The 11,701-nt window shown below is 56.8% G+C and overlaps 2 protein-coding genes across 4 annotated transcripts; one reads left to right on the top strand and one right to left on the bottom strand.

Annotated features, from left to right (window-relative positions):
- Nucleotides 1-111: 111 nt before the first annotated feature.
- Nucleotides 112-7,004, top strand: LRWD1 (leucine rich repeats and WD repeat domain containing 1). Of its 3 annotated transcripts, XM_059693544.1 has the most exons (15): nucleotides 112-245; nucleotides 920-1,154; nucleotides 1,250-1,366; nucleotides 1,804-1,944; nucleotides 2,175-2,279; nucleotides 2,554-2,676; nucleotides 2,757-2,871; nucleotides 3,087-3,196; nucleotides 3,377-3,584; nucleotides 4,051-4,123; nucleotides 4,213-4,353; nucleotides 6,010-6,101; nucleotides 6,282-6,440; nucleotides 6,524-6,636; nucleotides 6,733-7,004. In XM_059693544.1, exons 1-15 carry the CDS (start codon nucleotides 166-168, stop codon nucleotides 6,871-6,873), a joined length of 1,953 nt encoding a protein of 650 aa, XP_059549527.1. In that variant the 5' UTR covers nucleotides 112-165; the 3' UTR covers nucleotides 6,874-7,004. The 3 variants fall into 3 exon arrangements, with proteins under 3 accessions (XP_059549527.1, XP_059549529.1, XP_059549530.1); XM_059693546.1 differs by lacking the exon at nucleotides 1,804-1,944; XM_059693547.1 differs by lacking the exons at nucleotides 6,010-6,101; nucleotides 6,733-7,004.
- A 348-nt stretch (nucleotides 7,005-7,352) lies between these two features.
- On the bottom strand, nucleotides 7,353-11,701 carry POLR2J (RNA polymerase II subunit J). The gene is made up of 4 exons (XM_059693568.1): nucleotides 11,543-11,701; nucleotides 10,323-10,412; nucleotides 8,288-8,462; nucleotides 7,353-7,543 (listed from the first exon to the last, which is right to left on the bottom strand). Exons 1-4 carry the CDS (start codon nucleotides 11,593-11,595, stop codon nucleotides 7,508-7,510), a joined length of 354 nt encoding a protein of 117 aa, XP_059549551.1. The 5' UTR covers nucleotides 11,596-11,701; the 3' UTR covers nucleotides 7,353-7,507.

Here is an 11,701-nt window from a genome sequence, read left to right as displayed (position 1 = left end):
AGGCCCGCGGAGCCGCTTCCTTCCGGTCATCTCCGGTGGGGGACTCGCGCGGCGCCACCTCCTGGGCTCCCCCAGCTGCGGGCGCCAGCGGCCGACTCCGGAGTCGCGGGCTCGGCCGAACGCAGACGCCGCCGAGACTGCCAGCGCCGGCCGCGCCTCCTCGCCATGGGCCCCCTCTCCCCGCGGCTGCTGATGAAGCGGGGGCGACCCAAGAGCGACCGACTGGGGCGGATCCGGAGCCTGGAGTAAGAGGCGGGCCGGGGACGACGGGGGGCTCGGAAGCGAGGCCCGGACCCTTCCCGGGCCCGTTATCACCATGTCGGTTGGGCGGAGTCTAATCACTCGGGCCAGATGCCGTTCTCTCGGCAGGAGAAGGGCCGGTGGGCCCGGGCTGCTAAGAACAGTGGTGCCGAAAGAGAATTGAGAACCTGTTGAGGGAATTACAGAGGGGCTGGGGAACAGAGAGGAGGCCCCCACAGAGGCTCAGGAGGGCATCCTGGAGGGCGCCGGCTGCCCCGAGTTTTAAAGTAGTTACAAGGTTTTTAAAAAATAGGTTGTTGTTGTTGCCCTAGCTGGTTTGGCTCAGTGGATAGAGCATGGGCCTACGAACTGAAAGGTCCCAGGTTCGATTCTGGTCAAGGGCACATGCCCAGGTATCGGGCTCCATCCCAGTAGGGGGCTTGCAGGAGGCAGCCGATCCATGATTCTCTCTCATCATGGATGTTTCTATCTCTCTCTCCCTCTTCCTTCCTCTCTGAGATCAATAAAAATATATTTTTAAAAAATAGGTTGTTGGAGAGAGGCTGTGCGTGCCCAACAAATGCCAGGAGACCAAGCCTCAGAGGCACCCTAGGCTGCCGTAGGTGCGGGGCTGGAGGCCTGCCTGCCCTGAGCACACTCTGTCTGCCCCCCACCCCAGCCTGTCAGGACTGAAGCTGCTCTCAGAGCACTTGGACCCCAAGCTCCTGAGCCGTCTGAAGCAGCTGCAGGAGCTGGACCTCTCCAACAACCAGCTGGAGATGCTGCCGGACAACCTGGGCCTGTCCCGCCTGCGCGTCCTGCGCTGCTGCAACAACCAGCTGGGGGATGTCACTGCCTTGTGCCAGTTCCCGCAGCTTGAGGAGCTCAGCCTGGAGGGCAACCCCTTCCTGACAGTAAGTGGGTTCGCCCGGAGGCCCCAAGCCCGGGGCCAGCACTCTGTTGGGCTTGGGCTCAGCAGCCCTCAAGCCATTCTTCCCTCATTCCCCAGGTCAGCGACAACCTGAAAGTCTCCTTTCTCCTGCCCAAGCTGCGTAAGGTCAATGGCAAAGATGCTTCCTCCACTTGCTCTCAGGTGGAGAACTTGAACCGGGAGCTGACCAGCAGAGTAAGGGGCCTGACAGGTGTCTCCGGGGCTCGGGAACAGTGGGCGGCCTTGAGGATCGAGCGACAGGCTTGGACATTTGTAGGACACTGAGGGAGGTTACAGGGGCTCTTGTCCCTGACCTTAGTCCCCAGTGGCCCTTTGTCCCTAGCCTGACATGCTCTGGACCTGCTTGTGGTGCTTGGCCTCTCGTCCTTGGGTGGCATCTTGCCCTCCAGGTGGCATTTTCACAGTAACTTTCCTCTGGACAGACCCCTTTCTCCCTCTGGGGCTGTGTGTGTGGCTTGGATTTGTGTAACATGCAGCTAAGAAGGCTGTGGTTTGGGGAGACTTCCAGGAGGCAGTGAGGTTGAAATACCCGTGGCCCTGAGATTGGGGGTAGAGGGGCCATGGAGGGTCCAGGGATGAACTGGGTCTGGATCTGGTCCCTCCTGTACCAGGTCACAGCTCACTGGGAGAAGTTCATGGCCTCACTGAGCCCTGAGGAGGAGACTGAGAAGGCCAAGGCGGACTTCGTGAGGTCTGCTGTCAGGGATGTGCACTACGGGCCCGAGTCCCTCAGCGAGTTCACCCGGTGGCGGGTATGTCCTCACCCCGCTGTACAGAGCCTGTTCTCCCAGCTCCTTGCTGGCTCCCATGTCCTGAGCTGCCCTGGAGGTCTCTGACCATGAGGCGCTGTGGGCAGTGGGGCGGGTCAGGAAAGGCACCATTATCGGCCAGCAAGGCCCTTTCCCAACTCAGGAGGCACAAGCTCCCCTGACTGGGTGTCTGAGGGGCTGTGCCCAGCTTCCTGATGCCCTGGCTCCACCAGGTGCAGATGATCTCTGAGGAGCTGGTGGCCTCTGGTGGGACCCAGGTCCATGAGGCAGACATCCCAGAGAAGTCCCCAAAAGCCACAGCTGTCCAGGAGCCCAAGGTGAGTATGGTTCTTTGTGGCTCCCTGGGCTATGAGGGCCTGCCTTGGCCCTTCCTCCCTAGCGAGGCTACAGGGAAGCAGGGCGGTCTGGACATGAGCCCCAGCTCCTGCCCAGAACTGGCATTAGCCACCAATGCCCCAGCTAATTCCCTCTGACCCTGGGCCAGTCCTTACCTCCTGCACCCGTGGAGGGTGTGGCCCAGCCTGTGATAGGAAGGAAAGAAGACCTGAGTAGGTAGGTCACCAGGCTCTCAGCCACCCCTTCCCCCCACAGGCCAGGCCAGTGGCCTGCAAACGGCCAGATGATGTCCCACTCAACCTTTCTCCCAACAAGCGGGTGTGCACCTCCCCATTGGCCCAGGTGAAGGGCCGCCCCACGGGCTCTGATGGCAGCCAGGTAAGTTATAGCAAGGTGGCAGGGAGTGTGTGGCTGGGAGCAAGGATTGGGGCAGCTATAACTCCCTTCTGCCCCCACAGCCTACCCTGCAGCTGGAGCCCCTGTACTTCCTGCAGTGCCACAGCAAGGACAACAGCCCCAAGGACCTGAGCACCCAGCTCTGGGCCTGCGCCTTCGAGCCAGCCTGGGAGGAGGGTACATCCTTGGTGGGCAGGCAGGGCAAGGGCCACAGGGTACAAACAAAACAGGCTTTCTGGGTGGGGGTGTGAGAGTGCCACCTGGAGTGGGGCTGCCGGGGCCATGGGGGAATTAGGAAAGACAGCGCTTAAGAAATGTCAAGGCCAGGAGGAGGGAACTGCAGGGGATAACTTTACAGAAGATGTTCTTACTAGGCTGACCCCTCAAAACAGGGCATCCAGGGGCCACATCCCAGTCTGTGGCCACGTGTGGCGGAGAAGCTGTGTGTGTGATAGACTGCCAGACGGGCATCGTTCTACACAAGTACAAGGCACCTGGCGAGGTGAGTGCCAGGGCCCTGCTCCTGCAGGGCAGCGGGCAGAGCCCTGGGAGCAGAAGTGCCACCTATTCATCAGGTGACTTTTTCTTTGATGCTGGGCCTGTTTCCCAGATTTGATCCTGCATGCATGTGCACACATGTAGCTCTGCCCCTTGGTGACTGCTCCACTCCCCCACCCCCCAGGAGTTCTTCTCCGTGGCCTGGACAGCCCTGACGGTGGTCACACAGTCAGGCCACAAGAAGCGCTGGAACGTGCTGGCGGCTGCAGGCCTACGGGGCCAGGTCCGGCTGCTGCATGTGCGCGCTGGCTTCTGCTGTGGCGTCATCCGGGCCCATAAGAAGGCCATCGCCACCCTCTGCTTCAGCCCCACCCACGAGACCCACCTCTTCAGTAAGACCTTCTCCCCATACCTCCAGGGCTCCCCCAGCACCCTCCCTGGATTGGTAGGGGACTCCTGTGGCTGGCAGTCTCATTCCAGGCTGCCAGTGTTGGCTCCAATCATGGTAGAAGCAATGTGGCTTTGTGGACAACTGACTGGGCTTCAGATCCTGGCTTTTCCCCCAACCTGTTCTGTGGCCTTGAAGCTTTCTGACAACCTGGGCTACTCTGTGTCCTGGGGGATACTCCTGGGCTCAGTTGTGGTGAGCCCAATGAGGGTGATGTGTGAGCAGAGGCCTACAAAAGATAGCCGCCTGGTGTGGCCCACGTTAGGTTAGAGTAAGACAGGGCTTGTAGACCGTGGCCCGCCCTCCCTGCTTCAGAGGGGCAGGCCTTGGAACCACACCCTCAGCCTTGGATGCAGCCTGCAAGAGGAAGCTGGGCCCCTCAGAGCCACCTCTCCCCATCCCCTCCTCAGCGGCCTCCTATGACAAGCGGATCATCCTCTGGGACATTGGGGTTCCCAATGAAGATTACACATTCCAGGCCAGGTGATGATTTGGGCAAAGCTGGTGTGAGGAGGGCTGGCGGCCAGGCCGGTAGACAGTGGCCTCACGTTCTCCCTCTCACCCACCGGCAGCCAGCTGCTCACACTTGATACCACCTCCACCCCCCTGCGCCTCTGCCCTGTTGCCTCCTGCCCAGATGCCTATCTGCTGGCTGGCTGTGAGGGTGGCTGCTGCTGCTGGGACGTGCGACTGGACCAGCCCCAAAAGAGAAGGTGAGCTGGGTGGGAATGCCTTGAAAGTCAGGCCTCAGAGCTGGGGCAGCTGCCAGTCCAGATATCTGGCCCCAGGCACATCTGCCAGAGGTGATACCCAAACCATGCATGCTGCCCTGGGCAGCCACAGAGACTGTCTTCACAGAGCTGGCCTGTCCCCACCTTCTGCTGGCTTTCCGTGAGTAGCTGCTTCACTTCAGTAAAGGTCCTTGTGACTCGTTCCTTCCCTGGTATTTGACAGTGGGACTTGAGTTGGGTTAGTTCTTTCTGAGCTGGGATCACTTCACCTGCAACCTGAGGCTTCACTCCCACCCATGTCCTGCCACTCACCAGCAATGTGACCTTCCTGCCCTAGCATAATCTGCTCGTCTGTAAAGTTGGGACAGTAACGTGCATCCTAGGGCTAGTGGGGGACAAGGGAGATGGTGTCTGGGCAAGGATGAGGCCCTAGAAGGGCCAGGTTGAGGCTTGTGGCTCACCCGTGCTAACTGGAAGGCCCAAGACAGTGCTCAGCATGGAGTCCCAGCCCTCTTGGGGCCCATAAGCCTAGTAGGAGATGCGTTAAACAAAGGTGGCCAATTAAAATCCCACAAATATGATGTCATCTATGAAGGAAAGAGAATCCAGGGCTTTGAGGGGAATAGGAAGGCCAAGGGGACTCTGAAGAGGTGACCAGTGGCAGATGGTAAGTTTTCAGACTCATCCTCTCCACATGAGCCCTAAGACTCGGGTAGAAAGAGGGAAGGTGCATACACAGGAGGAACAACATGTACAAAGGGCCAGTTGTAGGGAGAGCTGGCTCATCAGGGAGGCCTGGTCACAGCTTGGAAAACCAGAGGAAATGGTGCAAGTTAATGTGGCAAGGTTGCTTGGGCCAGGGTACACTGGGTTTGTTGGCCATGGTAAGATTTTGAGTTTTGAGTGCAATGAATAGCCTGGGAAGAATTTTAGGATTAGGTGGCAGGAGTGAAGTAGCTACTGCCCGGAGGGAAGTAGTGGAAGCCTCGGTAGACTGGCAGTTGTTCAGCCAGTGTGGGTGGTGGCCCTGTGCCACATCTGGCAGTCAAGCCCTGGGCCTGCCTCCCTCCTCCCTGCCCATTCACATCTGCCTAGTCCCCAAGTGCTGTGGCATTTCTTGCTCACATCTTAGATAAATCTCTTCCTCCTCACGGTCAGTACTTGGCTGCCTTTCTTGCTTCCAGGTGTCCTCTCCAGGACTCTGTGCATCTGCTGGGTGGCCTTTCCAAGCAGTGACCCTGCACACACTCGCAGCTTAGAAACATTCAGCCACTCCCCATCCTCTGGGTCACAGCAAACCCCTCCCGTCTCTCCCTTCTCAGGCCCCCAGCGCTCAGCTGGAAATGCTTTCCTCCTGCTCATCTCTCAGTCCCAGAGGCGCTGCCTCTCTCCAGAACCCTCCCTGGCCATACCACCCCCCATCCTGGAAGAACCAGGCCCTCATGCCACCTATGACTCAGTATACTCACTTCCAGGGTGAAGCTTAACCCCTCCAGGGCTCAGAACAGATAGTCTTGGTTGCATCTTCTGACCTCCACACTGGGCAGGGTCGAGTAGGGGCCCAGTGAATGGTTCTCACTGAATGAGTGAGAAATTGTATATGCAAGAATAGTTACCAGCATCTCTATGGTCCCACAGGGTGTGTGAAGTGAAGTTCATCTTCTCTGAGGGCTCCCAGGCACCTGGCCAGAGAGTGGACGGGCTGGCGTTTGTGAATGAGGATGTCGTGGGTGAGAGCCCTGCTCGGGAGTCTGGCCTCCTGGGACCGAGATAGGCCCTGATAAGGCCTGCATGGGTTGCTTCTCCCTGGGTTGAGGTTTAGGTCTGAGAACTTCTGAGGGGTCCCCACTGTGGAACAAGAAATGCCTGGAGAGGGCCCCCCAGGCATGGTTCTCCATTATTCCTCACAGCCTCCAAGGGGAATGGTGGCCTGGGCACCATCTGGCTGTGGAGCTGGAGCCAGACCTGGGTGAGCCGGGGCAGCCAGTCCACAGTGGCGGTGGTGGTCCTGGCTCGTCTGCAGTGGTCACTGACTGAGTTGGCCTACTTCTCACTCAGCACCTGTCCTGGTGAGCCCACCCACACACTCCATCCTGCTTTCTGCCCCATGGAGCCCTGCCCCACCTTAGTTCCAATTTCTGTGTCCTGGCAGCCAAGGGCATTGTGCTCTGTGGGGATGAGGAGGGCAACGTGTGGATCTACGACGTCAGGCACATCCTGATGCAGCAGCCTCCGCTGCCGGCAGCCCCGCAGGCCCCCACACAGGTATGCAGCTCGTCCTCTCCCTCCCTGCTGGGACGGTGCAGCATGAGGGGGCTGGCATCTAGGAAGGAACCCAGCCCCTCTCTCTCTTCCTACCAGATCCTTAAGTGGCCCCAGCCCCGGGCCCTCAGCCAGACAGTGACCAGGACCATGGTGAACACGGTGGTGGCCAACTCCACCTTCACCTACCTCACCGCTCTGACAGACTCCAACATTGTGGCCATCTGGGGGGGAGACTAGCTTCCAGCAGGCGCTCCTGCCTCTACTGCAAAGTGCCAGGGACGCAACTTAACTTATTCGACTTGTTGGGCTGAATGGGATGGGGACCTTTCTATGAATGTTTTTATTAAACTCCCTCCTGTATAAGAGAAGCCTGGGAGAGCTGTCTGGGGCCCCGTCTGGTGTTGCTGCTTCGAGTAAGGCAGGCTGACCTGGCAGCTGGGGCTTTTACAGTAGGGACTTACGGAAGTGCATGGGTTTGAGCAATTTCCTTCTGCTCAAGACTGCCTTCCCTAAGCACCCCAGGTCCCCAGGCGGTTCAGAATGCACTTGTTCCTGCCACCCTCTCAGACAGAAATATGGATCTCTGGGCCAATCCACTCTGCAGTGTGGCCCCAGAGTAGCCTTGAGACAGGTCATCTACCTCCACTGAGCCTGACAGTCTATTTGCTGTTAAGTCACCTCTGCTTCAGCTCACACCGGGTCTTTTCCTACCACACTTTGTTAGGAAGAAGAAACTTTATTAGGAAGAATCTATGTACAGGACAGATCAGTGTCGGGGGTGAGGGGGTCTCTGGGATATTTCCTAGGAGGCCACAGTTGGGAGAAGCTGCTCTCTTCCACTTGGTGCCTGGTGCAGGGTAGGAACTGGCCACTATTCAATTCCTTCTTGCTTGTCTTTGATGGCCACCTGAGGGAAAGGAAAGGCAGTGCACTTAGCTGGAATGGCTGGGTCAGGGTGTTGGAAACTTAGCCCTAGCATCCCTAACCAAGGTCTGCCGGAAACTGCTTCCTTGGCTCCAGAGTGCAGCACGAACTGAAAAGAAGCAGTAAACCAGGCCCTGAACAGCTCCAGGGAGCTGGGCAGCCACTAACCCTAGGGACTCTCTGAGCCCGCCCCACCAGCCCCATCACTTCTCTGCAGCACACAGCCTGCTGCCTAGGATGGGAGTCAGGTGGAGCTGAGATGCTTTCTGGTATGTGATAAGCTGAAGTCTGACAGACTGGATCTTTCCCTAAATTGTCTAGACTTTGAGATTCCCTGCCTGAACAGTTGTGACCCCATCTTAGGATGAGCTGCCCTCTAGACAGACAGACACCCTGGACACAGCTAGGTCTTACCAACCACAGAGCAGCCAGCACCAGAGAACAGACTGGGAGGAGCAGCACTAAGGGACAGGAGGCCCCTTGCTTCCATAGAGCCCAGAATGCAGACAGCAGGCCCCAGGCAGGCCTTAACTCCATAACCTTACCCACACTTCCTGGAGGCCATGGTGGAAGTCCCTGCTCTGTCATCACCTCCGCCCCTTCCCCCCAAATAAAAGGAAACAACTCAGGGGTCAATCCTAGGTGTGGGATGAGAACCTACATTTCTGGTACATACAGGATGGCGTCCAGACCCACCCACCCCACTCCTGAACGGCTGGCTCCTCACCCGGAATCGCTCTTCCAGCAGGGAGAGCTCGCTAATGAGGTCTGTGATGGCATTGGTGAAGGCCTCCTGGGGGCTATAGTCTGGTGTGGTCTGCACACGGATGATGATCTTGTGCTCCAAGGGGTGGGGAACTTTGTAGCCGGCAAACAGCACCTGTGGGTCCTTCAACAGCTGTCTGAGAAACGGATGAACAGTGAGGAGGCTGAGCCTAGTGTCCTTGGAACTCTGGCCCCTTGTAGCTTACCAGGCTTCTAGACAAGGGGTCGTCTTGGGCTGAGGCCTGTAGGCAAATGCAGCTGGCAGCTGACACCAGGTGGTTCCGTGCCCTTGACTTTGATGTGTGTTTATTCCCACCCAAAACAAGTAAAACAGATACTTTGGAGAAGATATACCATATGGGAACTCCTCCCACACACACCCTCCCCCCATATCCATGAGAATCAAGAAACAGCTGGTAAACAGGGTTTCCAATAACTTTTCCCTTAGGGGAAGTCAGACCCTGTAATGTGCCCAAAGAGACTTCCTCAGGCAGTAAATTCCAGCCAATGTTCAGTAAACCAGGACACAAAAGCCCCATTCCCAGCTCAAAAAGCATCTGACAGCAAATAAAGGCGCAGGGGAGAAGGCCCCAGACTCCGAGCAGTTTGGGAAATGGATGTCCTTTAGGCAACATAGGTTGGCAGCTGCCGTTCACCCTCACCCCCCTGGAGTTCTGTGAAGTGAAGTGAAGCGGTGTTTTTTGCTGGGTACACAGGGTTTTCTCCAGAGCAGCTCAGCCCAGTGTGAGCACCCGAGGGCAGTGATGGCGAACCTTTTGAGCTCGGTGTGTCAGCATTTTGAAAAACCCTAACTTAACTCTGGTGCCGTGTCACATATAGAAATTTTTTGGTATTTGCAACCATAGTAAAACAAAGACTTATATTTTTGATATTTATTTTATATACTTAAATGCCATTTAACAAAGAAAAATCAACCAAAAAAATGAGTTCGAATGTCATAGGTTCGCCATCACTGCCCTAGGGGAAGAGCCCTTGCATAGGTGAGGACAACTCATACAGCAGAGGAGCAGCAGGGCCCCAAAGGAGCCTGGGTGCACCACTGGCTTGGTTCAGGGTGGGAGTCGTCCAAAAGATGGGCAACGCCACCCTCTACTTACTAGTGCACCAGGAGACCAGGCAGGCTTCAGCCCCGTCTCACACACACACCTGGGAAGGCCTCCTGCACTGATGGTACTTTTCAGTGAAATGGCAAGTCTCTGGGCCAGAACATCAATCACATTGTTAACCACCTACCTGGCCAGGACTTCATGGTGTAAACGAATACCCATCAACCAATATCAGATGCCCACCAGGGGCACCGCATAACCACTGATCCCCTCTCTTACCTCTGTCCTTACTTTACTCAGTTACAATCTTAGGATGCCCGGTGTCACTGAGGTCATCATCACAAATGGGCAGGGTGGATGGGAGCTAACCTTGACTACTTCTCAGTGCTCATTAGCACAAAACCACACATAGGACTACTTTTCTGTGGCTTCCTGCGTATTCACTTACTTTAGTCAGATAAATGAGCCAATGCAGAAATGTGTGAACAGGTACTGGTCAGTGTCATCTTGAAGAAAAGGCACTGGAATGAGTAAACTAGCAGAGCAAGCAACCAGGACCCCGTGAAGCTCAGAGACGAGAAATTCTTTTGGCTCTGGCAGGTGGCGCAGTGGTTAGAGGGTTGGCCCACGCACTGAAGGATCGCGGGTTGGATTCCCAGTCAAGGGCACATACCTGGGTTGCAGGTTCCATCCCCAGCCAGGTCCTGGCATGTGTGGAAGGCAACCAATCAATGTCTCTCTCCCTCTCTCTTACTCCCTCCCCCCTCCCCACCCCTTCCATTCTATTTAAAATCAATGAAAAAATGTCCTCAGGTGAGGATTAACAAAAAGAAAAGAAAATCTTCTGGAACTTGTATTTTGCTTCAAAGAACACCATTAAACATAGCCCCGGGGGAAGAGGGGGGAGACAGCCCCTGACTTGGAACTTACGATTTAATAATGTTTCCTAGTGTGTGGTCTTCTTTGTTGATGGTGAACAAACAGGCATTGGGTACTTTGGTGTCCTTGTTAATGGTGATCCTAGGAAGAGACAGAGGCAGAGATGGGGGCGGAGCCCCTCCTCCCTGAGTCTAAGCCCCACCTACTCCTAGAAGCCTTTCTCAATCTCTTGGTCCTATACCGACCTCTCTGGCTCAGTGTCTACTCTGACCCAAGTTATGCCGATTCTGGAGGACCCTCGCCTGCTTCGGATCGCTCCTTTTTCCTAAAGCAGAATGTCTTCCCCGTGGCACCACTGACATTTTAGCCAGATAATTCTTTTTGGTAGGGGGCTGGCTGCACATTTTAGGATATTGGTAGTATTCCTGGCCTCTACCCACTCGATGCCAGTAGCACCCCTTTATGACAACCAACAATGTTTGCAGACATTGCCAAAATGCCCCTGGGGGGCAAAATGGTCCCCAGATGAGAACCTGGTCTAAAGGAAGAATGACGTGGCTGGCAAGGGCTGCTAGAGCCTAAAGCCCTGCATACCAGCCTGGACTAAGCACTTCACATAAATTACTTCATTTACTCTCCTCCTAGATTTACTTACTGGGATTTAATACAGTAAGAAGCCCATTTTCCAGAAGAGGAAAGCAGGCCTCGAGCCGATTAGTTACTTGAGTCACTTGCCCAACGACATACAGTCCTTAAGTGGGGGAGTGCCGGAGCCAAGCCCACGCTCTGACCACTAGACTATGTTTCCCTCCTCCCCGCAAGCAACGAGGAGTCTGAGGTTTCACACGGGCGGGTGGAGGTCGGTATGCGTCTAAGAACCATCACGGGCTGCAGCAAGGAGGATAACGGTGGCGGCCAGGACACGAGGGAGAAGGCTGCAGAGCGGGCGCTCTGGGCTCCCCGCAGACCCAGCACTCCCCGCGCGCCCGGGAGCTACTTGCCGCCGACCCCCCGCGCTCGTCTGCAGCGGGGAGGCGCCCCGCCTCGCAGGGCGACCTTAAGTCGGGCAGACACAGGTGCGAAATGCTTGGCGGGCGGACGCTCCAGCAAAGCTGCTTCCCAACACCCCCGCCCCATCTCTCCCCCTGCTCCCCGGGAAGGAGGGCAGGGGAGCCCCAGAATCTGCAGGCGCTGGCCACAGGCAGCTGAGGGCCCGAGCCCTCGGCCCGACGCCCCGCTGGCCCCTTCTTCCTCCCCACACCCCCACTTACTTCTTCTCGCCTTCGAACAACAAGAACGACTCGAAGGCAGGAGGGGCGTTCATCCTAGCGCCGCAGCCGCCTCCAAAGCCTCTGCGGCCCCACCACGGCCTCCAGGGCACTTGAACGCAACCGCTTCCGGGTTAGCGGCTGCTCCCTCTTCCGGCGCTG

The sequence above is a fragment of the Myotis daubentonii genome, chromosome 4 (assembly GCF_963259705.1).
Source record: "Myotis daubentonii chromosome 4, mMyoDau2.1, whole genome shotgun sequence".
Taxonomy (NCBI): domain Eukaryota; kingdom Metazoa; phylum Chordata; class Mammalia; order Chiroptera; family Vespertilionidae; genus Myotis; species Myotis daubentonii.
Note: the sequence above shows the minus strand (reverse complement) of the source record. Positions and strands in the feature narration are given on the sequence as shown.